Source organism: Capricornis sumatraensis, chromosome 16, assembly GCF_032405125.1.
Source record: "Capricornis sumatraensis isolate serow.1 chromosome 16, serow.2, whole genome shotgun sequence".
Classification (NCBI taxonomy): domain Eukaryota; kingdom Metazoa; phylum Chordata; class Mammalia; order Artiodactyla; family Bovidae; genus Capricornis; species Capricornis sumatraensis.
In genome coordinates this window covers 62,281,761-62,305,831 of record NC_091084.1, presented here as the reverse complement: position 1 = coordinate 62,305,831, position 24,071 = coordinate 62,281,761, and the positions used below count along the sequence as shown (strand labels likewise).

The 24,071-nt window shown below is 37.8% G+C and overlaps 1 protein-coding gene across 1 annotated transcript in view; it reads left to right on the top strand.

Moving 5' to 3' along the window:
• The window catches only part of DCDC1 (doublecortin domain containing 1), a 429,528-nt gene extending 406,815 nt beyond the window's left edge, over positions 1 to 22,713 (top strand). The window contains exons 33-36 of the mRNA XM_068988045.1: positions 2,666 to 2,802; positions 4,063 to 4,242; positions 19,072 to 19,222; positions 22,565 to 22,713. Of these exons, the coding sequence (XP_068844146.1) occupies positions 2,666 to 2,802; positions 4,063 to 4,242; positions 19,072 to 19,222; positions 22,565 to 22,713 (617 nt within the window). The remainder of the gene's footprint in view (positions 1 to 2,665; positions 2,803 to 4,062; positions 4,243 to 19,071; positions 19,223 to 22,564) is intronic.
• The last annotated feature ends 1,358 nt before the right edge of the window (positions 22,714 to 24,071 follow it).

The following is a 24,071-nucleotide window of genomic DNA, read 5'->3' as shown; positions in this document are numbered from 1 at the left end:
CTGCAGTCCCTGTTGGATTGTGAGCTTCTTGAGTATTGGATGAAAGAGGAGATTTGGAAGATATGAATAGTGATGAAATTGATTATATCTTACTATTTTAGCCATTGGTAAATGCAGCAAATGTTCACTGAGCATATACTGTACTAAGCTGATTTTACATTTCATTTGTAAGCATTATCTTTGCTAATATTAATCAAATACTAGTAATAACTTTGTACAACTTTTATGATTAAGTTATAGATGTCAAATATTTATACATGCTTAACGCAGAATAAATATTCAATAAATATTGAGAAGGCTGTCCATTTTCCCACTTAGGGTCTTAGAAACTGATAAACAAAACTGAGGGCTGGGAGATCAGGAGAAAATATCACCTTTGTTACATATAAAGGCAATGCTGGAACATTGTATTTAGTGTGAGAGCTAAATGGGACTGCCAACTGAAATCCCAAGTGAGGTGGGCTAATCCTTTTAGGCATGTATGGTGCTGAACCACAATGGGCCCTCCCAATAAAGAAGAGGCCCAAAGAGAGCTATTCAGGTGAGACTTAGAGTCAGAAAGAACAGCAAAGTACTCATGTGCTCTAATAGTTAGATTTGATTTCCCCCACTCCAGCATTCTTGCCTGGAGAATCCCATGGACAAACGAGTCTGGTGGACTACGGTCCATGGGATTACAAAGAGTCAGACATGACTGAAGTGACTTAGCACACAGCACACACACATGATTCCCCCCCCCCAATCTCATGTAAATAAAACAGAAAATATGGAAAATATAACAAAAATAAAAAACAATTTGTTCAGTGCATTTTTGGGGTTTCTATTTATTATTCTTACCTACATAAATAATAGTTGGCTGTGAAAACCTTTCCCCAAACCCACACCTTTTGTGATGACATTATGTCCTTTTAAAACATTGTACATCTCCAAAACATGCTGGCTAAAGATACTGGCAAGTCCTTTCATTTTCTTCAGATCATTAGAAACAAGTTGGCAAATACCAAATAATGCATAATGTTTTTTGCTGTTTCTTGTTCAAATCCTGGCTCTCAACAGTGTAAATGATAAGCTATCAGAGAACTGCCTTTAGTTAAGCAAAATTTTAGTGTTCAAAATGCATTACAAATAAAATATTTATTGAGATATTATCCATAAGAATTTATCTGTCCTAAATTAATGCTACCAGCACATTATGAATAGAGTCAGCTAAAAACTATATTTAACATAAATGTGTGTTATGTATTTTTCTGGTGCCACTATGTTCTCCTCCAAAGCATGCTGGCTAATGACATTGTCACTGTTATTCATTGGCTGTTGATTCAATTATGTTTTCTTCACATCCATAAATTGCATATGAATGATAATGAGGTACATAGAGTTCTGATTTCCCTGAAAAGTCATTGCTGCCACCTATTTTTATTGCTGGATCTATTTTCACAAACTTGAGCTATAAAAGCACCAATGCTTTATCCTCTACAAATACTGAGTTATTTCCAGAGGGCTGTGTTCATAGTCAGGGTATGAAAACCTGCATTTTAAGAGTCCCCTGGCAACAAAATTAGGACTCGACTTCATTTCAGTATTTCTATTATTTTATCCATCTAAGTGTTACTTTCTCAAAGAAGCCTTCTCTGACACAGCAGACTAGGTCAGAAAGGCCTGTTACATGATTTTTTACACACCCTGTACTTCAGGGGTGCAACACACTTACAATCAATTATTGGTGTAATCATTTCCTTGACATTTGGCTTCCTTTCCAGAGTGTAAGCCTTTGAGGCAAGGGCTTGGTCTCCTAAATGTTTGGATTGGCACCATCTAGCACAATGCCTGACTCATAGCTGGTGTTCAACATCAATTTCTAGAAGGGATATACCAGAGAAAACATTATTTGTACCTTAAGAAGTTGGGAGATCAACTTCTCTGAGTCTGAGACTCAGTGCTGAGTATATCTTCAACCCAGAAAAAGGAAACAATTTAATAAGTGTGACCTTTAAACCTCTTTTATAATGATTTAAAGTCATCTAGCTGAAAGAATATATAAATACAAATCACCACACTTATTAACTTATGCCTGTGATTCTTTAGAATACAGTACTCTAATAAATATTTTCTCTTATTACAGCTTTTTAAGAGCGCAAAGGACACAGCAGAGGTGTCAGAAGCTAATCGTGCTCGCAGGGTATTATTAGATAGGAAAAAAAAAGGCCCCCTGTCTCTTGGGTTAATATTATTTTAGAAATACTTAATCCCCAGGCTGCTAAGCTAATTGTGGGGGAAAGGCTTATTATTAGTGAAGAGAACAAAACATATGTTCCATGACTGGAAGAGATGATGGGCTATATAGGTCACGGATTCTATTTGACTAAATTACCACTGAACCATATCGTGGATGAGAGGCTGGGGCCAGCGTGGAAGTCAGCATGTTATCTTTCTTTTCTATCTGTACAGTGAGTATGCATATCCTGGCTATTTAAAGCCTCCAGCTCCCATGTGAAGAGCCATTGTTAGATCTTATTACCTTAGGCATCTTCGCTTTTATGATATATTTAGTATTTTAGCCTCTGCTCCCAAGTGGAATGATTTATGCATAGAAAGCCAAACCAATTTATTTGAAATCTGAACGCCTATCATCAGAAACAACATTTCTAGTGACTTCTTTCCCCAGGGCGGCGGGTAGCAGCATGTCAGCCAGCCACCATGGTTCCCAACAAAAGCCCTGTCCAGCTGGTGGTAGTGGAAGGAGGCTGGACTGAGCAGACTCAAGAGGAAATTAAACTCCTGGACCTCATAAGACATACAGAGGTATGCTGTTTAGGACTCCAGACATTAAAGGCTCAGCCTCTTTTATAAGCTTTTAAAACTACAGTATTAAATTTTTTTTACATTATGCTATTAATTTATTCTTAGCATCTGGTCAGTTATGACCACATAAGCATATGCCAAGCATTGAGTTGGCATTTGGAGAGTAGCTATCTAAGAGACAGCCAGCTCCTAGGAAAGTCTGTTTTGTTTGAATGGAGACCAGAAATTATGACCTTAGCAAAGAAGAGAAAAAGGCCCAGTGGATATGTACAAAGGTAATTATAATAAGTGTAGTCAAGTTGAGCCTTATGGCTTCATTGCTCATCACTCCTAAGGGTATGTCTCAATCTGTAAAAAGAGGAAGGAGCAAAATACTAATTGCAATGGAGACATTCAGAAGTGAGGAATTTTAAAAAGCAGTTTGAGTCCAATTGATTAATCAGTCAGGATTGCCAGAAATAAAAAAGTCAAGACAAGAAAGATCAGCTGTTGAGAGAGGGTTGGGGATAGAGACTGGGAAAAACTTCTTGCTTTGTGAAGTTTTTCATCAAAATGATGTGTTCTTATTTAATAGGGTTTCTCAAATCGTGAAATGTGTTCAATCTAAATCTTAGGCGTGTGCCCAAGTCAAGGTTACTAGAAAAAAAAAGAAATTGACATTGCTAGAAATATGACTTCTTGCCAAGCTAAGAAGGATAAATCACTGACCAGGGAATGAATGCAAAGCATTGAACTAGGACATGCTTGAAGTAGGATGAAAAGCTGTCTGGCAGGGATCTGGCAGAGTATAAGGGTAGTTGCTGTATTTTAAAAGAGAGAGTAAAGATTTAAACAACAGTCATGTACATTCCCTTAAGCGTTTCTTGGTTAAAGGAAATGATGTTGTGATTCTAATAAAAAACTCACTTGTTAGATGCAGAGAAATCACTCAGTAGGAGAAACACTATGCACAAATCCAAAAACACATCTCTATTCATTTCTCCAAATTACAAATGAAAGTTAAGTACTTTGCCAAAATAAGTGCCTTATTGTACTACTCTAATGGCTGTTATTGCCTATAGTGATTCACCGAAGCAAGGGGAATTACAGAAGAATCAGTGATAGGAGATGGTAATGTATTTCCTAAATTTTTTTCAACATAATGTACAATGATAAGATATTCCTGTCTTTCATCATATCCTTCACACACACGCACACACACACACACACACACGCAAAACAGACAGTTCTCTAACCATGGCACTCTACTTTTCTTAACAGGCACACCTTTCTGAAGTCCAAGAACTGCAATCCAAGAGAAATTCTCTTATTGCACCTAAATGTACAGCATTCAAGCAGAGCAACCTGTATAAACAGCCCAATGCAAAACGAGTATGGATTTACCTAAATGGAGGCAGACTTGAAGATGGCACTTATGCCTGGGGCAAAACTATTTCAGAGGTAAATTTAGTGTGAAAGGAGAATGTTTCATAAGGCTAGGTTCAAATTCCAACTGTGACATTTCTAGATTGTTAGATCAGGCAAATTATTTTACCTCTCTAAACCTCATTTTCTCATCTGTAAAATGGGAGAGTAATACTTTCCTCACAGGGTTGAGATGATGATTGAATGAATTTATGTGTGTGAAAATCTGGAGTACAACTCTGCGTGACATAATGTGTGCACCAGAATATGATTCTTGGCTGGCAGAGAACAATAACAGTTAAACCCACAGCAGTCAAAGAGTAAAATCTAAACTTGAAAATAATTTAAAATAGTTTTCCTCTTCCATTTTAAGACTGGTTCACAAAAGCGTGATTATCCTCTAGATATGTTCTCTGTGGGGAAAACCTCAGTATTCACTAGAGGAAACCTGTCATATTCTTGATGCCCAGAGTCTGAGAATTATGGCAGACTTTCCACTTTCCAAAATTAAAAGACTGACTAAGGAAAAGATGAGTAACAGTTCATTTATTGTTTGCAATATCAGGATACAATTCTGAAATTTGATATTTGTCTTCATCTTTAAATAAAAACTTTAGGTACCTAGGAAATGGATTTTGGTAGAATTTCAAAAATTCTTATTTGTTGTAGTGATATCTTACATTGTAAAAATGTTCTTATTATTTTGTGAAATGTTTTTATAACTTTTTGTGGGACAAGAGGAAGTCACATAAGGATGAGATATTGGTGGAGGATGGAGGAAAAGGCAAGACAGTGCAACAGATGAGCCTGGAGGAGTTCATGGAGGCTGCTGGGGGCACCTAGAGTATCAGGGGCGCTGCAGAAGGGCTGTGCCCCTCACGGTTGGTGATTTCAAAGTGTGAGGGAGACCACTGTACTTTGACAAGGACTTTGAATAACAATTGTGAAAGCAATTACATCTCAGAAGTTGACAACAGATTTGCTGTGCTTGAGAAAGAGAAAAATGCACACAATACATTCAAAACTAGGAATATAAGCAACGGGACTTTATACACATGAAGAAAAAGAAAGTGATTTTTTTTAAATGAATGAGAGATTTTTTAGGAGAGAATATCCTAGAACCATTTCTGTAAAAAAGCTGAAGCATTTCTCAGAAAATCACAGTTTATTAAATTGTACCTAACCATTGCAACAAGAACCCATATGTTAGTGAGGGAATATGAAATGATTAATAAATAAAGAGTAGAGCAGAGACAATAGGATTAAAGATAGACTTTAAAACTCAGGAGAGCAAAAACTTACAGTAACTTTAAAAAAAATTACATACACCTAGTGAAGGCATGACTTTTGGATTTATGTGACTCTCATGTAGCATGTAAAAGGCACTCCATACATATTATTCCATGATCATACAATTATTTTATGAGCTTTGTACATAAAGGGCACTGTGCTAGATGCTGTAAAGTATTACTCTAATTTATGTGTGTGAAAAGAGTTTGAAAAGTTTATAGTGTAGTATAATTAATTGACAGGTTAACCTCAGTAGTAGTGGTAGCAATAGGAGACATAAAATAGCACATGAGCCTTGTTCTCATTGCATTCATATTTACAATTGGCAAAACATTTGAAAATACATCAAGCTTTACTTAGGTTTATAAAGAAATGGGCACTCTTGTGTTAATAGGAGTGCAACTTTTTGCAGGCCCATGTGGCTATACAAATCATATGAAAATGCACTTCTATTATAGAATCCTATCCCAAGGATATTTTCTTGAATTTATGCAAAGGTTATTTGATAGTAGTATTTATCATAGGTTATTTATAGCATAGAAAGATTAGAAATAATCTCACAAATAGGGAGTTGGTTCAATGAATTATAGTATGTAGAATGGGATATTATAAATAAAATCAACTTTAGAAAGAATAATGACAATAAAGATGTTCAAGATATACTAAATGAAAGAAGCATAATATAAAGCATATAGAGTTGAATTCTATAAACATGTATGCACACACATTAAAGAAAAAGACTGGATGGATTTTATTTTTGGAAGTGTTTATTGGATGGTCTTATTACTGGTGATCTAATAGAGACGGTCTTTCTTTAGTATGTGTTTTTCTATGTGTTCCATATTTTGTTATGCTGAACCCAGATTGTAAGAAGAATGCATTTGCTAAGGGAGCTGCCACTCCTTTTAGAGAAGTACTAACAGCATGTGATGAAGGTCAGATCAGTAGTCCATGCAGGAAGTTCAATAGTAGTTCAGAGGAGGGAACAGCGTGCCCACCTGGGGTGAAGGAGAAAGCTCCACAGTGGACTTGATCAGGACCTCTGATGGAATTTGATCAATGGGGAAGAGTCAACATTTAGGCAGAGTAAGGATGAGGAGCAGCACACACAGAGGTATGGGTGTTAGATTCATAAACCAAATACGTATTAATAGATGGTACTTGAACTAAGAAATAGGGAGAGATACAGACAACTGGAGAAATTGTTTAAAAGCGTGTATGGTGGACACCATATGCTCTCTGTATATTCTCCGTGGGCTGCTATAACAAAAAAACACAGAGTGGGTGGCCTAGACAACAGAAATGTATTTCTCACACTCTGGAAGCTGGAAATTCCAAGATCAAGGTGCCATCAAGGTTGGTTTCTGATATGGACTCTCTTTCTGGGTGGCAGATTGCTGACTTCTCACCACTGTGTGCTCACACAACCTTTCCTCTGTGGTTATGTGGAGAGAGAGAGCGCACTCTAATGTCTCTTAACCTATGAGTGTGAGGGAGGACACAATTCAGTCCATTACACTACCCCAGACTAAGACATTACACTACCCCAGACAAAGTCCATTACACTACCGCAGACATGAGCCACTAGTTGTCTCTGAATCAGGCAATGGGATAGTAAACCCAATGTTTGGAGGAGATTAATGTGGCCTTGGTGTATAGAAGGATACTTAGGCAATGTCTAGAAAGCTTTCTGCATATTATTTCTTCTTTTGTTTTGTTAAAAAATATTCTTTCTAATCTCTTTCCTTTCCTTTTCCATTCTGTTTTTGTTTTTAGGGATCTGTTTGAGATTCTTCGTGATCAATTAGAAAAGTATCTTTTCAGGCCATCAGCCTGTAAAGAATACTCCAGGAAAATGGACTGTGGGTGTGAAACTACAGGAAGAGTAGGGTTCAGATTTTACTGGGTGAATCTGGCTAACAATGCCAATTCCAGAGAAGCTCAGAGTTTCAGTGGCTGGTACTTTCACCCGAAGGATGAGGAACAGAATGCTTTTCAGAGTGCTTCCCTCTACTTTCTACAACAAAACCCCCAGATGGTGTTTGAATCCCATTAATGCAGGTTTTCCCCTCAACTTCTTTCACTGCTGTGGCTATTCTGGATGATTTAACCACATGCTTCCTAGCCAGTCTTTGGACGTGGCTGGAGCATCTCTCATCTCCAGCTGCTGCAGGGTCATTTGTCATCAGTGCGTCCCCTGCCCCACAGGGTTAGTGGCTCTTTCTTCAGGGCCATCATATTTCTCTGATTTGTGCCTGTCCAAGCCTTCCTTCTATGGCCCTGTAGCATCTGTCTTCTCCCATCCCTGCAATATCTTTCCGATTCCACAGAATTTCAAAACCAATGTGCTCTCTCACAGCCAAGCAGAGTTCTGAATGCATGAGTGGAAGCTGAATGCATGAGAAACAGATTTTTTTTTAATTTGTAGAGGGCAGTACCTCATGTCCTCAGGGAGTATGAAATAGTTCTGTGGTGCCCATGTGCACCACCCTGAGAGTACCGGGTCTATGAGAACTCACAAAATAGGTGAAGAATTATGTAAAGAGCATTGCTCGTTTATTATGAGCTTTTGTTATTGTAGAATTTAAACATGTAATTTATATTACCCACTTTAAAGGAGGAACTTGAGTAAATTTACATATATTTGAAAAGCTGAGAATTAAGAACATCATTAAAGGTCAAAAGTTAACTGGACGTTTTAGAACCTAATTGTACTGAAATGTCTTTTTTTCCTCCCCAATTTTTTTTTTTTTAAAGATTTTTGTAAACTCATTAACTGAGTCTGGTGTAAAATAGATCTTTGTGAAAACCAAGTGAAACGGCTATAGATTTAACTCCTATTTGTATTTAGTATACGTTTCTATTAAATAACATTCATTCACTTGATTATAATGGGCTTCCTAGGTGGCGCTAGTGGTAAAGAACATGCCTGCCAGTTCAGAAGACATGAGATGCAGGTTCGATCCCTGGGTCAGGAAGATCCTCTGTAGGAGGGCGTGGCAACCCACTCCAGTATTCTTGCCTGGAGAATCCCATGAACAGAGGAGCCTGATAGGCTACAGTCCATAGGGTTGCAAACAGTAGGACATGACAGGCAATTTAGCATGAATTTAGCAATTTAGCATGAGGGCACCCACCTAATTATAAACAGGAAACAATTTCTATAGACTAGAGAAGGCAATGGCACCTCACTCCAGTACTCTTGCCTGGAAAATCCCATGGACAGAGGAGCCTGGTGGGCTGTAGTCCATGGGGTCGCTAAGAGTCGGACACGACTGAGCGACTTCACTTTCACTTTTCACTTTCATGCATTGGAGAAGGAAATGGCAACCCACTCCAGTGTTCTTGCCTGGAGAATCCCAGGGACAGGGGAGCCTGGTGGGCTGCTGTCTATGGGGTCGCACAGAGTCGGACACAACTGAAGCGACCTAGCAGCAGCAGCAGCAGTGACATTTTAGTGGTAAAGTAGGGGAAAATAGAAGAGTTATCCTTAAGTAGGATTTTTTTCAGGGCCTTCCAGAGTGGCACAGGCAGTAAAAACTGCCTGCAATACAGGAGACCCGGGTTTGATCCCTGGGTTGGGAAAATCCCTTGGAAAAGGAAATGGCAGCCTACTCCAGTATTCTTGCCTGAAGAATTCCATTGTCAGAGGAGCCTCATGGGCTACAATCTGTTGCAAAGAGCTGGACAAAAGTGAAGTGACTTAGCAGCAACATCAGGGTTTTTTCAAGCTGCAGGACTCTCTTCCAGAGACCTATCTACATATTTCTAGGACAGCTCCCCACTTCTCCCAGTCAAGGTAGAAACTCAGTTATCGTACTCTTTGGTTGCCTTGGAGCGGAAAAAAATACACAATAATAGCTGCTAGGACTGAATTGTGGTCCCCCTTTCCCCCACTTTCAGTTCTTATGCTAAAATCCTAACCTCCAATGTGATTATATTTGGAGACAGGGCTTTGAAGAGGTAATTAATGTTATGTGACCTTAAGGGTGGAGCCCTAACCTGAAATAATGTGTGGGTTTATAAGAAGAGAAAGAGAGATTTCTCTCTTTTCTCCCATCATATGAGAACACTACAAGAAGGCAGCTGTCTCTAAGCCAGGAAGAGCTCTCACCAGAAACCATATTAAACCACAGCTTGGTCTTGACTTAGCAGCCTCTAGAACTGGTGGTATTCGTTTTGGCAGCCTACACAGAAGATAGCGACTATTACTATGGAAAATTTAGGAAAACTGCAAAGCTGTATGAAACCATATGAATCTGTTGTAATTAATATGAAATTTTGGATTATTTGAATAATAGATTATTGTTCTATTTTCTAATTGTAGAACAGCATACAGTCATTTTTGCATTAAAATTAGAAAAAGAAAAATCACCAAGAAGGAAATGAAAATTCTGACTCCCACAAATAACCACAATTATTATAATTTTAATAGATCTATTCACATGGTTTCTATATATTTATACATTTGTTTGCCATTGTCTTCATGTTAGATTACATTAATATGTGTTATTATTCATGAAACAAGCTCTTGTAACTTTTTGCCTGCATAATTTAATATTCTTTAACAAAACATTATTTTCAATGGCATCATCATGTTCTGTCAAATGGTTGGATTATTACTTACTCATCCAGTTTTCTATTGTTTGCCATTTAGATTGTTTCTAGTTTTGCTATCATAAAACATAATCCAAATAACATTATCTACACATAAATCTTTTTAAAATTTCTGATTATCTCTGCCAAATAAATTCTTAGAAGAATTTCTAGGTCAAATTATGTAGATGTGTTGGAGAATTTTGACAGCTATCATCAGATTGTTTTCTAGGAATATTTCAGCACCTGATGCTCCCACAAGTTTGAATGAGAGTTCCTACTAACATGCTGTTTACATGAGTAATCAACAATGCTAATTGCAGTCATTTAGAAATATGTATTTGCAAGTTGACAGGAGAGAATGTTATATCCGTGTTTCAATTTATATGTCTTCAATTACTTGTAACAGTGATTTTTACTTGTTTTGCTTGGTTTTTACCATTTATTAGTAGTCTGTGAATATTTTTCACACTAATATAAATTTTCTTTTTCTATGGCAATAAGCTATGCATAATTTTGTCAGATTTATTATGACAAGTTTCCAATTTGCCATGGTGTCTGAGAGATTTTTTAATGTGCAGAAATTAATGTATTTTTAAAGTTTATTCTTAATTTTTCAAGTTCCAATAGTATTTCACTATCCTTATATGATATAAGACTTCCCTGGTGGCTCAGATGGAAAAGAATCTCCTGCAGTGTAGGAGACCTGGGTTTGATCCCTGGGTCAGGAAAATTCCCTGTAGAAGGGAATGGCTACCCATTCCAGTATCTTGCCTGGAGAATTCCATGGATAGAGGAGCCTGGTAGACTACAGTTCATGGTGTTGCAAAGAGTCGGACAAAACTGAGCGGTTTTCACTGTTTTGTGTCATAAGAGACCCAGATGTATAGAACAGTCTTTTGGATACTATGAGAGAGGGCGAGGGTGGGATGACTTGGGAGAATGGCATTGAAACATGTAATTATCATATGTGAAACAAATCATGAGTCCAGGTTCAATGCATGAGACAGGGTGCTCGGGGCTGTTTCACTGGGATGACCCAGAGGGAGGGGATGGGGAGAGAGGTAGGAAGGGGATTCAGGATTGGGACACGTGTACACCCACGGCAGATTCATGTCAATGTATGGCAAAACCACTAGAATATTGTAAAGTAATTAGCCTCCAATTAAAATAAATAAATTTATATTAAAAAAATAAAAACAGAGCAAAAAAAAAGATTCATCTGATTTTTTCTTAAGATTTTTATAATTGTCTGTTTCCCTCTTATTTTTTAAACTGTGTAAAACTTTTTTCTGGTGTAAAATTTGAGTGAACCTTTTTCTCTACTTTATTTTGGGCTTAAAATTACTATCTCAGCCCTACTTACCAAATAATCATTTTTGTTCTTCCCACTGAGTTGGAATACAAACTTTATGGTTATATATACTGAATTCTTATTAGCGTCTTCTTTTAAGCTGATACTTTTAGAATTATTATAGCTTTAATATATTTTAAAATCTGATAGGAGTTTCCTATTGTTGTGCTTTTCAGTTTCTACTTAATTATCCTTGTTTGCTGATATTTTAAAAAATTTCTTTCTTTATTCATTTGCTTTGGCTGGTCTGAGTCTTTGGCTATTGCTGCCCAGGCTTGTCTCAGGTTGTGGCAAGTAGGGGCTGCTCTCTAGTTAAGGTGCCTAGCCTTCTCACTGAGGTGGCTTTTGTTGCAGAGCACGGGTTCTGGTGCATGTGGGCCTCAGTGGTTCCAGCCTGTGGGCTCAGTCCTTACAGTTTCCCAGGCTCTAGAGCACAGGCTCAATACACGGGTTTAGTTGCTCAATATAATGAGAAACCTTCCTGGAGTAGGGACTTACCCATTTCTCCTGCACTGGCAGGTGAATTCTTTACCACTGAGCCACCAGGGAAGCCCTGTTGATTTTTATAGTTGAATTTTGTAATTGCACTTCAGCACCCTAAAATCATCCTACAAAAGTTTTGACTATAGCTGTGTTAGGCTATTAATTACTTTCATAAGAATTGACACCTTTTAGAATAGTCAATCCTCACAGCCAGATTGAATTGTGTGACATTGTTTTATATATATATATAAATATTTTTATCCTTCAATAAAATTTTAAAATTTTTATAATGGCCTAATATTTTAAATTAATTGTCACTCTGAGTAGCTTTGATGTTGGAATGAACTGTATTTCTTAAATACATATCTTTGGTGAATAGCAACAAAAAACAATCAATGCTTTAGAATTTATTTTGTGCTTGACAACTTTATTAAGCATTCTTTTTATTAATTTCTCATCCATTTACATAAATTTTCTAAGAATGATATTATATTAAGGTCATATGGTGATGATTTTACCTATTCTTTCAGAAGAACCATTTCTTTTATTTTGATTTTGTTTTATTGTATTGATTAATTAAAAGATACTTGCTCCTTGGAAGAAAAGCTGTGACAAACTTGGACAGTGTATTTAAAAAGCAGAGACATCATTTTGCTGATGGAGGTCCATAGAGTCAAAGCTATGGTTTTTCCAGTCATCATGTATGGACGTGAGAGTTGGACCATAAAGGAGGCTGAGTCCTGAAGAATTACTGCTTTAGAACTCTGGTGCTGGTGAAGACTATTGAGAGTTCCTGATACTGGGAAAGACTGAGGGCAGGAGGAGGAACAGGTGACAGAGGATGAGGTGGTTGGATGGCATCATTGACTCAATGGACATCAGTTTGAACAGACTCTGGGAGATAATGAAGGACAAGGAAGCATGGTATGTTTCAGTCCAAGTAGTTGCAAAGAATTGGATATGACTGAATGACTGAACAACAACAAATATAGTAGTAAAAATAAGTATCCTTCAGTTCAGTTCAGTTCAGTCGCTCATCATGTCCGACTCTTTGCGGCCCCATGGACTGCAGTACGCCAGGCTTCCCTGTCCATCACCAACTCCTGGAGTTTATTCAAACTTATGTCCATTGAGCTGGTGATGCCATGAAGCCATCTCATCTTCTGTCACTCCCTTCTTCTCCCACCTTCAATCTTTCAGAATTAGGGTCTTTTCCAAGGAGTCAGTTCTTTGCATTATATGGCCAAAGTATTGGAGTTTCAGCTTCAGCATCAGTTCTTAAAATGAATATTTAGGACTGATTTCCTTTAGGATGGACTGATTGGATCTCCTTGCAGTCCAAGGGACTCTCAAGAGTCTTCTCCAAATGATGTTCAAAAGCATCCATTTTTTGGTGCTCAGCTTTCTTTATAGTCCATCTCTCACATCCATACATGACTACTGGAAAAACCATAGCTTTGACTAGATGGGCCTTTGTTGGTAAAGTAATGTCTCTGCTTTTTAATGTGATGTCCAAGGAGCAAGCGTCTTTTAATTTCATGGCTGCAGTCACCATCTTCAGTGATTCTGGAGTCCAAGAAAATAAAGTCTCTCACTGTTTCCGTTATTTCTCCATCTATTTGTGATGAAGTGATGGGACTGGATGCCATGATCTTAGTTTTCTGAATGTTGAGTTTTAAGCCAACTTTTTCACTCTCCTCTTTCACTTTCATCAAGAGGCTCTTTGGTTCTTCACTTTCTGCCATAAGGGTGGTGTCTTCTGCATATCTGACGTTATTGATATTTCTCCCAGCAATCTTGATTCCAGCTTGTGCTTCATCCAGCCTAGCATTTCTTATGATGTACTCTGCATATAAGTTAAATAAGCAGGGTGACAATATACAGCCTTGGCGTATTCCTTTCGTGATTTGGAACCAGTCTGTTGTTTCATGTCCAGTTCTAACTGTTTTTTGACTTGCATACAAATTTCTCAGGAGGTAGGTCAGGTGGTCTGGTATCCCCATCTCTTGTAGAATTTTCCAGTGTGTTGTGATCCACATAGTCAAAGGTTTTGGCATAGTCAGTAAAGCAGAAATAGATGTTTTTCTGGAACTCTCTTGCTTTCTCCATGATCCAGCAGATGTTGTCAATTTGATCTCTGCTTCCTCTGCCTTTTCTAAATCCAGCTTGAACATCTGGAATTTCATGGTTCACGTACTGCTGAAGCCTGACTTGGAGAATTTTGAGCATTTCTTTGCTAACGTGTGAGATGAGTGCAATTGTGGGGTAATTTGAGCATTATTTGACATTGCCTTTCATTGGGATTGGAATGAAAACTGACCTTTTCCAGTCCTGTGGCCACTGCTGAGTTTTCCAAGTTTACTGGCATATTGAGTGCAGCACTTTCACAGCATCATCTTTTAGCATTTGAAATAGCTCAACTGGAATTCCATCACCTCCACTAGCTTTGTTCGTAGTGATGCTACCTAAGGTCCACTTGACTTCACATTCCAGGATGTCTGGCTCTAGGTGAGTGATCACACCATCATGATTATCTGGGTCTTGAAGATTTTTTTTTGTATCATTCTTCTGTGTGTATTCTTGCCACCTCTTCTTAATATCTTCTGCTTCTGTTATGTCCATTCCATTTCTGTCCTTAATTGTGCCCATCTTTGCATGAAATGTCCTTTGATATCTCTAATTTTCTTGAAGAGATTTCTAGTCTTTCCCATTCTATTGTTTTCTGCTATTTCTTTGCGCTGATCACTGAGGAAGTCTTTCTTATCTCTCCTTGCTAGTCTTTGGAACTCTGCATTCAAATGGGTGTATCTTTCCTTTTCTTCTTTGCCTTTAGCTTCTCTTCTTTTCTCAGCTATTTGTAAAGCCTCCTCAGACAACCATTTTGCCTTTTTTATTTCTTTTTCTTGGGGATGGTCTTGAACACTGCCTCTTGTACAATGTCATGAACCTCTGTCCATAGTTCTTCAGGCACTCTATCAGATCTAATCCCTTGAATCTATTTGTCACTTCCACTGTATAATCACAAGTGATTTGATTTAGGTCATACCTGAATGGCCTGATGGTTTTCCCTACTTTCTTCAATTTCAGTCTGATTTTGGCAATAAGGAGTTTATGATCTGAGCCACAATCAGCTCCCAGTCTTGTTTTTGCTGACTATGTAGAGCTTCTCCATCTTTGGCTGCAAAGAATATAATTAGTCGATTTTGGTATTGACCATCTGGTGATGTCCATGTGTAGAGTCTTCTCTTGTGTTGTTGGAAGAGGGTGTTTGTTATGACCAGTGCATTCTCTTGGCAAAATTCTATTAGCCTTTCAACTGCTTTGTTTTGTACTCCAAGGCCAAATTTGTCTGTTACTCCATGAATCTCTTGACTTCCTACTTTTGCATTCCAGTCCCCTAAAATGAAAAGGACATCTTTTGGGGGTGTTAGTTCTAGAAGGTCTTAAATATTCTTAACAATGGAAAAAAAAGGAAGAAACAGGATCATTTCCCCTCCATAGATAGCTAGAAAGTTGGAATTTTTTGTTTTTTATTTTTTCCTTTCCCATGTCCCTTTTTAGTGATATTTTACATTTTTACTTTCCCTATAAAAACTTTTTTTAAAATTTTAAATTGATTTATTTTCTAACCATTTTTTATAACAGTTGTATCATGTTCTAGTGATCTTACTGCTTAATATTAGTCACTTTATACTATGACTTTTCCATGGTGAAGGAATTTCATTCATTTTTTAAGTAATCTGAAATGTATCTGAGTGATATGTTTTCTGAATTTTTCTACATATAAGAATACCTTTTGTTTCCTGTAACCAAAGTATTAATTTAGCTGAAAACTGAATTCTTACACTGAAACCTTTTCCCCTAAAAGGCTCATTTTCTTTAGTAGTCAGTGTTACAGAAAACAGGTCTAAACATAACTGAATTTTCCCCCCTTGCCTGAAATTCATACTTTAACCCAGTTAAAGTTAAATGTTAGTCATTTTTTCATTAACTTTGCCGTATCTTGGGTTAACCTATTTGATATGAAGACATGTTTGAAAAAAGAAAATTTTTGTCTTTTTTTTTTTTTATAATTCCTTAAGTTTATATATTCTGAGTTCTTCTCCACTAATACCTATATTGTATAGGTTTAATATCTGATGTCCTGATGTGACATTTGTTTAACTTTTCTCTTATAAATTTTGTCTTATTCTTTCTCTATATCCTAGGAGATTTTCTCAACTTAGTCCTCTCTAATACAATTTGGTTTTCTATAATATTCAGTCTGCTTTTTTTCTGTTTGTAAGACAGAGTTTGATTCTACTACTGAATCTTTCATTTTGTTGCCTCTCATTTAGCTCTCTACTCATATCGATTTAAAACTTTATTTCTTCTCTTACCAGCTGTGTGACCTTGGTTATGATATTTAGCCTCTCTGTTCTCCATTTTTCTCACCAAGAAAAAGAGGATAATAATTATTCCCACAAAATAAAATTATGTTATCCTTAGAAACTTTTAAATAAGTTTCTAGCCCGTAGAAATGTGCCAGTAAATTTAAACTGCTATTATGATGATGATCATCGTCACCATCACCATCATTATCTCTGTCTACATCTCAGCAATGCTCCTTTCCTTTAAGCTGTTGTCATCTCACTTCTGTGTGTGTGTCTCTGTGGAAGTCATATTTTATTAAAATTTGGGGGAGCACAATACAGATACTCTAAAATGTATTTGTGCTCTGAATCTTAAAAAACCTCTTCACCTTGTGTACAGATACTGTTTATGTTGTAGAATATTTTCACAATCCTCTTATTGCTGAGGTTCATTTCTCTATTTGTATCTCCTTGTACGAGGAGAGCTCTATTGGCAGGAGACATTAGTTTTCTTCTGTTCCCCTAAATTTTGACTTGGGAGCTGTAGGATCCTCCTGTATATCCTGAATCAGAATCAAATTGCTGCTGACTGGCTATTATTCAGCAAGGGGTGTGGGACTGCACTGAAGCCTTTCCTCCCACTGCTCCTGTCTGACTACTCTCTCTACAACAGCAATGTATTCTGGGATAATTTCTGTTACTGCTCAGTTCAGTGCATCCATCCCTTGCTCAAAATACTGGGTGAAAAATTCAGTCTCTGAATTGCATTATCTCATCACTCTGTTGTCTTCCTTCATATTTCTGAACCATTTTCCAGATGCAAGATATCATAAGTTGCCCAGTTCTACAACTCAATTGCTGTGAGCTGTGGCCCCTAATTTGATGTATAAAAAGAAGTATTAGGTGACTGGAGCTGTGTGAACCTGGCCCTTTCATTTTGGGAGAGCTGCTGTCTGGCCTGGATGATAGGTAGGAGTCAGGCCGGTGTGTGGAAATGTCTTTCTTTCCTCCTGCTTGCTTATATGTTCTGTCTTACAGTCTTATGCACACTAATGGAACCACTCTTCAGGGTCTGGCAACAGGTTGAGTGATCTTTTTTAAAACTGTTGACACTTTGCATCTGTGCATGTGTTTTTTTTTACTGTTTCAGGGAAAATTGAGAGAAATTGAATTAGGCTCTAACAGATAGCTTTTTAATTTACCAATTAAAAAAAAAAAACCTTTGATGATAATAGAATCATAGAATCCAAGAGGTATTAGACCAAAATTTGATTTTATAGCTGAAGAGACTCTTTCGTAGGCACATTGCCTGACTTGTTTGAGGTCAGACAGAGGCCAGAACCAGGTCAGTGCTTTTGTCCTTCTAGCGCATTGCTTATTGGAAAAAAAAATTTGAGCTATTCTCACAAATCTAGATTCTTCAACTCAAGATCTTTCACACTGAGCCATTTCTTAAACAGAAAGGAGTCTCTTCTATATGGAAAAATAGAGAACAATTTAACTTACATGCAGAGTACATCATGAGAAATGCTGGGCTGGATGAAGCAAAAGCTGGAATCAAGATTGCTGGGAGAAATATCAATAATCTTAGATATGCAGACGACACCACCCTTATGGCAGAAAGCTAAGAAGAACTAAAAAGCCTCTTGATGAAAGTAAAAGAGAAGAGTGAAAAAGTTGGCTTAAAGCTCAACATTCAGAAAACTAAGATCATGGCATCTAGTCCCATCACTTCATCACAAATAGATGGGGAAACAATGGAAACAGTGGCAGACTTAATTTTGGGGGGCTCCAAAATCACTGCAGATGGTGACTGCAGCCACAAAATTAAAAGATGCTTACTCCTTGGAAGGAAAGTTATGGCCAACCTAGACAGGACATTAAAAAGCAGAGGCATTACTTTGTCAACAAAGGTCCATCTAGTCAAGGCTATGGTTTTTCCAGTGGTCATGTATGGATGTGAGAGTTGGACTGTGAAGAAAGCTGAGCGCCGAAGAATTGATGCCTTTGAACTGTGGTGTTGGAGAAGACTCTTGAGTGTCCCTTGGACTGCAAGGAGATCCAACCAGCCCATCCTAAAGGAGATCCAGTCCTGAGTGTTCATTGAAAGGACTGATGTTGAAGCTGAAATTCCAATACTTTGGTCACCTGATGCAAAGAACTGACTCATTTGAAAAGACCCTGATGCTGGGAAAGATTGAAGGTGGGAGGAGAAGGGGACAACAGAAGGTGAGATGGTTGGATGGCATCACCGACTCAATGGACATGAGTTTGAGTAAACTCTGGGAGTTGGTGATGGACAGGGAGTCCTGGTGTGCTGTGGTTCATGGGGTTGCAAAGAGTTAGACATGACTGAGCAACTGAACTGAACTGAAGAGAACAAGAAGGACGAATCCACTGACAAGCACTGAAGTTCCTCACTGTCTAACCACATTAGGGAACATTTGTAAACCCTTCTCATCTCCTTCTATACCTCTTTCTTTTCTTTTAAATTTTTTATCAGAGTATAGCTGATTTACAATGTGGTGTTAGTTTCAGGTATACAGAAAAGTGAATCAGGATATATACATATATCCACTCTTTCTTTTTTTAAGATTATTTTCCCATATAGATCATTACAGAGTATTGAGAAGAGTTCCCTTTGCTACTCAGTATACCTCTTTCTAGCAATTATAAATAAAATGAATACTTATATCATGATAATAGTTCTCTTCAAGGAGTTGATTCTTTAATACTTAAACATGTTGTGACATCGCACACCCACCCAGCATGTGTCTCTTTGTGTTTCAGCTCCTGAATGACTGCTCCTCTCGTCTCAAGCTGGCTCACCCGGCCAGAGCACTGTACACCCCCGATGGAGAGCCAATTCACTCGTGGGATGACGTAGAGCGAGACATGGTCATCTGTGTGTCTACAGGGCGTAGCTTTAGAACGCAGCGAGGTATGAGTGATGATTTCTTTTCCATCATGTTTTTGAAGAATTAAAGCATTCACTTGTTTCTTCAAAGAGCTTTTTTTTTTTTTTACTGAATTTTATATCCCATCATGATGATTTTTAATGACTATCCTACTCCACACTTCTGTATGCCATATTACCAAAGTTAAATTCCAAGTATTTCTTTGCTGGAAGCTCACTGTTACCTCTGTTTGATCTAAAGCATTCAACGAAAGTTCTGTTAGTCTTGAGTTTTATCCAAGGGGCTTTAGTTGTAGAAATTTTAAAAGGCCTCCTTTGAAGGTATTCATTTTTTAGCATGGACCCAAGGAAAGTGAGGCATCCTTGATTTCCTACTTTGCAAGTTATTTAAAACTTAATGTTTCTTTAAAAAACAAATATACACTTTACAGATTTATTTTGTTTACTAATAAGTAAATATGTGCTTGTTTATTATCTTGTCTGTCTTTCAATAATTTTTTTGATAAATGTTAGAAATGGAAGAGAATATAACATTTGGTATTAAACCAATTCTTGTCTTTCATCCTACTTATCCTGAGGAATTTAAAACCCCTTTCTGGGGTAGGTCTACATTAACAAAGACAGAATGTTCAGGATATCCTGAAAAACTGATAACATTTTAAAAGAAATCAGAAGATTCAGGGGACATCATAGCAGTCCAGTGGTTAAGACTCTGTACTTCCACTGCAGGGGGCACAGGTTCAATCCTTGGTCCAGGGAACTAGGATCTCACATGCCACGTGATGTGGGAAAAAAAAATTAGAAATGAATTACCTGGGATTTTAAAAATAACTAATGTTAGGTTATCGCTTTTAAAAGCCACCATAAAATTATTATTCATTTCAGTTCAGTTCACTTCAGTCGCTCAGTCTTGTCTGACTCTGAGACCCCATGAATCGCAGCACGCCAGGCCTCTCTGTCCATCACCAACTCCTGGAGTTCACTCAAACTCATGTCCATCGAGTCGGTGATGCCATCCAGCCATCTCATCCTCTGTCATCCCCTTCTCCTCCTGCCCTCAACCCCTCCCAGCATCAGGGTCTTTTCCAATGAGTCAACTCTTCACATGAGGTGGCCAAAGTACTGGAGTTTCAGCTTTAGCATCAGTCCTTCCAAAGAACACCTAGGGCTGATCTCCTTTAGGATGGACTGGTTGGACCTCCTTGCAGTCCAAGGGACTCTCAAGAGTCTTATCCAACACCACAGTTCAAAGGCATCAATTCCTCAGTGCTCAGCCTTCTTCACAGTCCAACTCTCACATCCATACATGACCACTGGAAAAACCATAGCCTTGACTAGATGGACCTATGTCATATATAAGATATATAAACGAAAAAATTTTAAAACAGTTGCAATCCTGTCTTTATACTTAGCCTAGAAAGGGCAAAAATATGGGAATGAAAACTAAAATGGAGGAAGACAAGGATTTATGTGGATACCTAACACTATTCTGAGGATACCACACAGATTCCCCCAGCACCATCCTACATCTAAGAAGGGCATTAATCTTTATATTCTTTGTATTTGTCCCCATCATTCACCATTACACCTCACCCCAGTTCTTGGTGACCCTCACTATGTAATTATTTAGAAGAATTACTTAGAATGAACCAGTGATGTTGTTCTTAACAGGAAGTACTAATTGACAGCTTTCTGTATTCCATTGCTAATAAAAGAAATGTAAGCCAGGTTTCCTTCCCTGAAAGAGTTTTGGATCTAGTTAAGTATATGAACACACTTGAAGTAATTGACTAGTAAGTGGTGTGGTAGAAACTACCTTCCTAGTCCTTTTGTTATTTATCCTTAATCTTTCGTACTCTTGGGATGGCCTTCTATTGCCTGGACCTCACCCTCCTGGCCCCACTGTATTCACTGGGCCTTTCAGATAAATAACAGGAAACCTATCCAGCTGCTGCTGCTGCTGCTAAGTTGCTTCAGTCATGTCCGACTCTGTGTGACCCCAGAGATGGCAGCCCACCAGGCTCTCCCGTTCCTGGGATTCTCCAGGCAAGAACACTGGAGTGGGTTGCCATTTCCTTCTCCAATGCTTGAAAGTGAAAAGTGAAAGTGAAGTCGCTCAGTTGTGTCTGACTCCTAGTGACCCCATGGACTGCAGCCCACCAGACTCCTCCATCCATGGGATTTTCCAGGCAAGAGTACTGGAGTGAGTTGCCATTGCCTTTTCCAACCTAGCCAGAGAGGTATCCAAAACACAGAGAGAAATGTAGGCTATCTTCCCAGAACCAAGCTTGTTACACATAAAAACTGCAAAAGGAAAAGAGAAAACTGAAAATGCAAACGTTACTCTTCTTACCCTTTTCTTCCTTGTTAGCTCTGTAGACCTTTGACAAGGCTAAATAGACATTCATTTTTGTGTCTTCAATTCTTTAACCACATCGATTACTATGATGTGAAAGAGCTGTTTCTTCTCCTCTTAAAATGGGTCCTCATATTCCTTTAATGGTGAAAGTGTTAGTGGTTTCCCCCAGTTGTCTAAGATCTGTTCAGTGGGTGATATATGTTCTAGAAAATCTAACTGATAGCAGAGTCTAACTTAGTTGCTATTAGAAAGTTATTTTATTATATGAACTGCCATTTTATTGTTTTTCCTGAAATAATTAAATGAGAAATAATCATTTGGTAGACATCTAAACACTCAGAATGCTTTAAAAAAGAGAGAAATGCTACTAGCATATATATACATGTACATATATACTCTTGTGAAGGGACATTTAATGAATCATGCTGTTCATAATTCTTCTGTGACCTACTGACTTAAGTATGTGGTAGAAAATAAGGCAGCTTGGGATTTTCAAAACTAAACGCCTAGTAAGACCTTATTTTATGTACTATAATGTAAAAACATTCAGCATGTGAAAGTCACCAAAGAATCACATTTGGTCTTTGAAAAATGGATTTGTTTTGGCAAAACAAATCAGACACTGTTAGAATGGTGTCTTTCACACAAACCCCTAACAAAGTTAAAAGAGTGCTTTATGCCATTTGTCTTCAGCTCTGAACATGGTTCTCAATGCTGTGTTTACCATCTTTTCAGTGGGTTCAATTTTTAGACCACTTCTAGGTTAGCTTCCAATTCAGGCTTTATAAAAAGCTTGGAAGGAAGCCCTCTCTAGCAACTGCCATTCTGTAGAAATCCAAAGAATGTTAACACATATCTGATGTGATAAGCAAGTCAAGTGTGTAATGAGAGAGTCTGGCGTGGGAGTCGAGGGTTTCTGAAGGATCTTCGAGTTTTTCATCATCCTGAACTTTTAATTATTTGCTATAAATACATTGACTTGTCTCTCAAAATAATTTTTTTAACAGAGTTAAAGCAACTGGTGGAGATCAGAGCAAATTATGCCCGAATCTGCAGGCAGCAGGGCCCTCAAGCCACAGACATCATGCTGTCGCCATCCACAAAGCTGCATTCCCTGCTACCTTCACGCGCTGAATTCCTGGCAGAGCCATCCTAGTTCGTGTTCTGTTTCACTGGGATAGGTGTGTGGACATACTTATGTGTTTGCTAGGATGTGATGTGATGATTAGCCATCGTTCTTAATTTTATACCATACTCGCTCCATTTTACACAGTGGCATTTGATGCCTCAAATCTGCTCTTAGAAAGACAACAAAACTCGACAAAGCAATGACAGTGATCTATCTTAGGTGTATTTTCTCCCAGGAAAAGAAAAAGGAAAATATTTGTTATTACTGAAAAATAGTTTTGTGGGATCAAATAGCATATATTATTATATATATACTTTTTTATTCTTACATATAATTTGATAATAAAATGGACTAACAGTTGTAGTGTGTGTATATATATTTACATATGTATTTAAATTTAGTAGGATCAAGAGTAGTATATGTACTATATATATAGAAATAATTTTATATTATTCATTTTACATGGGCTTCCCTGGCGGCTCAGGGGTAGAGGAACTGCCTCTCAGTGCAGGAGACCTGGGTTCGATTCCTGGGTCTGGAAGAGTCCTGGAGAAGGAAATGGCAACCCATTCTAATATTCCTCCCTGAGAAATCCCATGGACAGAGGAACCTGGCAGAATACAGTCAATGGGGGTCACAAAGCATCAGACATGATACAGTGACTAAACAACAACAGCAAAATATTTTTTATTCTTATATATAATTTGATAATAAAATAGACTGATAATTGTAGTGTGTATATATATATATAGTTATATTTAGTAGGGTCAAGTAGTATATGTACTATATATACAAATAAATCTATATTACATATATAAATTATATATATATATCTATAATTTGATAGTAACAAAGACTCTTTGACTACCTAATGCTAAATTTGAGTCAAACCGACATTTTTCTGGCTCAGCCACTTTATTTTTCAAGGTTCCATGCTAAAATCCTACATTTGCTAAATGAAAATGAAATGGCTGGTGGCCACCAAACCCCACATGAATTGCTTTCTCCTCTTCCACTTCCCCTTGGTTTGGCCTGTGGTAATAGGACTCCTCACGAGCACAGCTAGATGTTGTTCACAGAGTGAAGCTGGATCATTTCTGACGTAAGCTCAGTAACCAAAAGCCGTGGACTGTGTCCTGAATACCGAAACTTAGGGAAAGGATATATGCACCACTTGAAGGGAAAAAATCATGTGGGGATTTTTCTTAAGGGGTCAAGGGAGAGCCTTAGCAGTCATATGTAACAATACTACAGGGTTCGATTCCTGGGTCTGGAAGAGTCCTTTTAATTTACCTTTTAATTTCTTTCTGCTATGAAGAAAGAATTATTTTTTAAGAAAAATATCAGTGACACACCAGAGTTTGGTTTCTAGTTCTGGTAAAAAA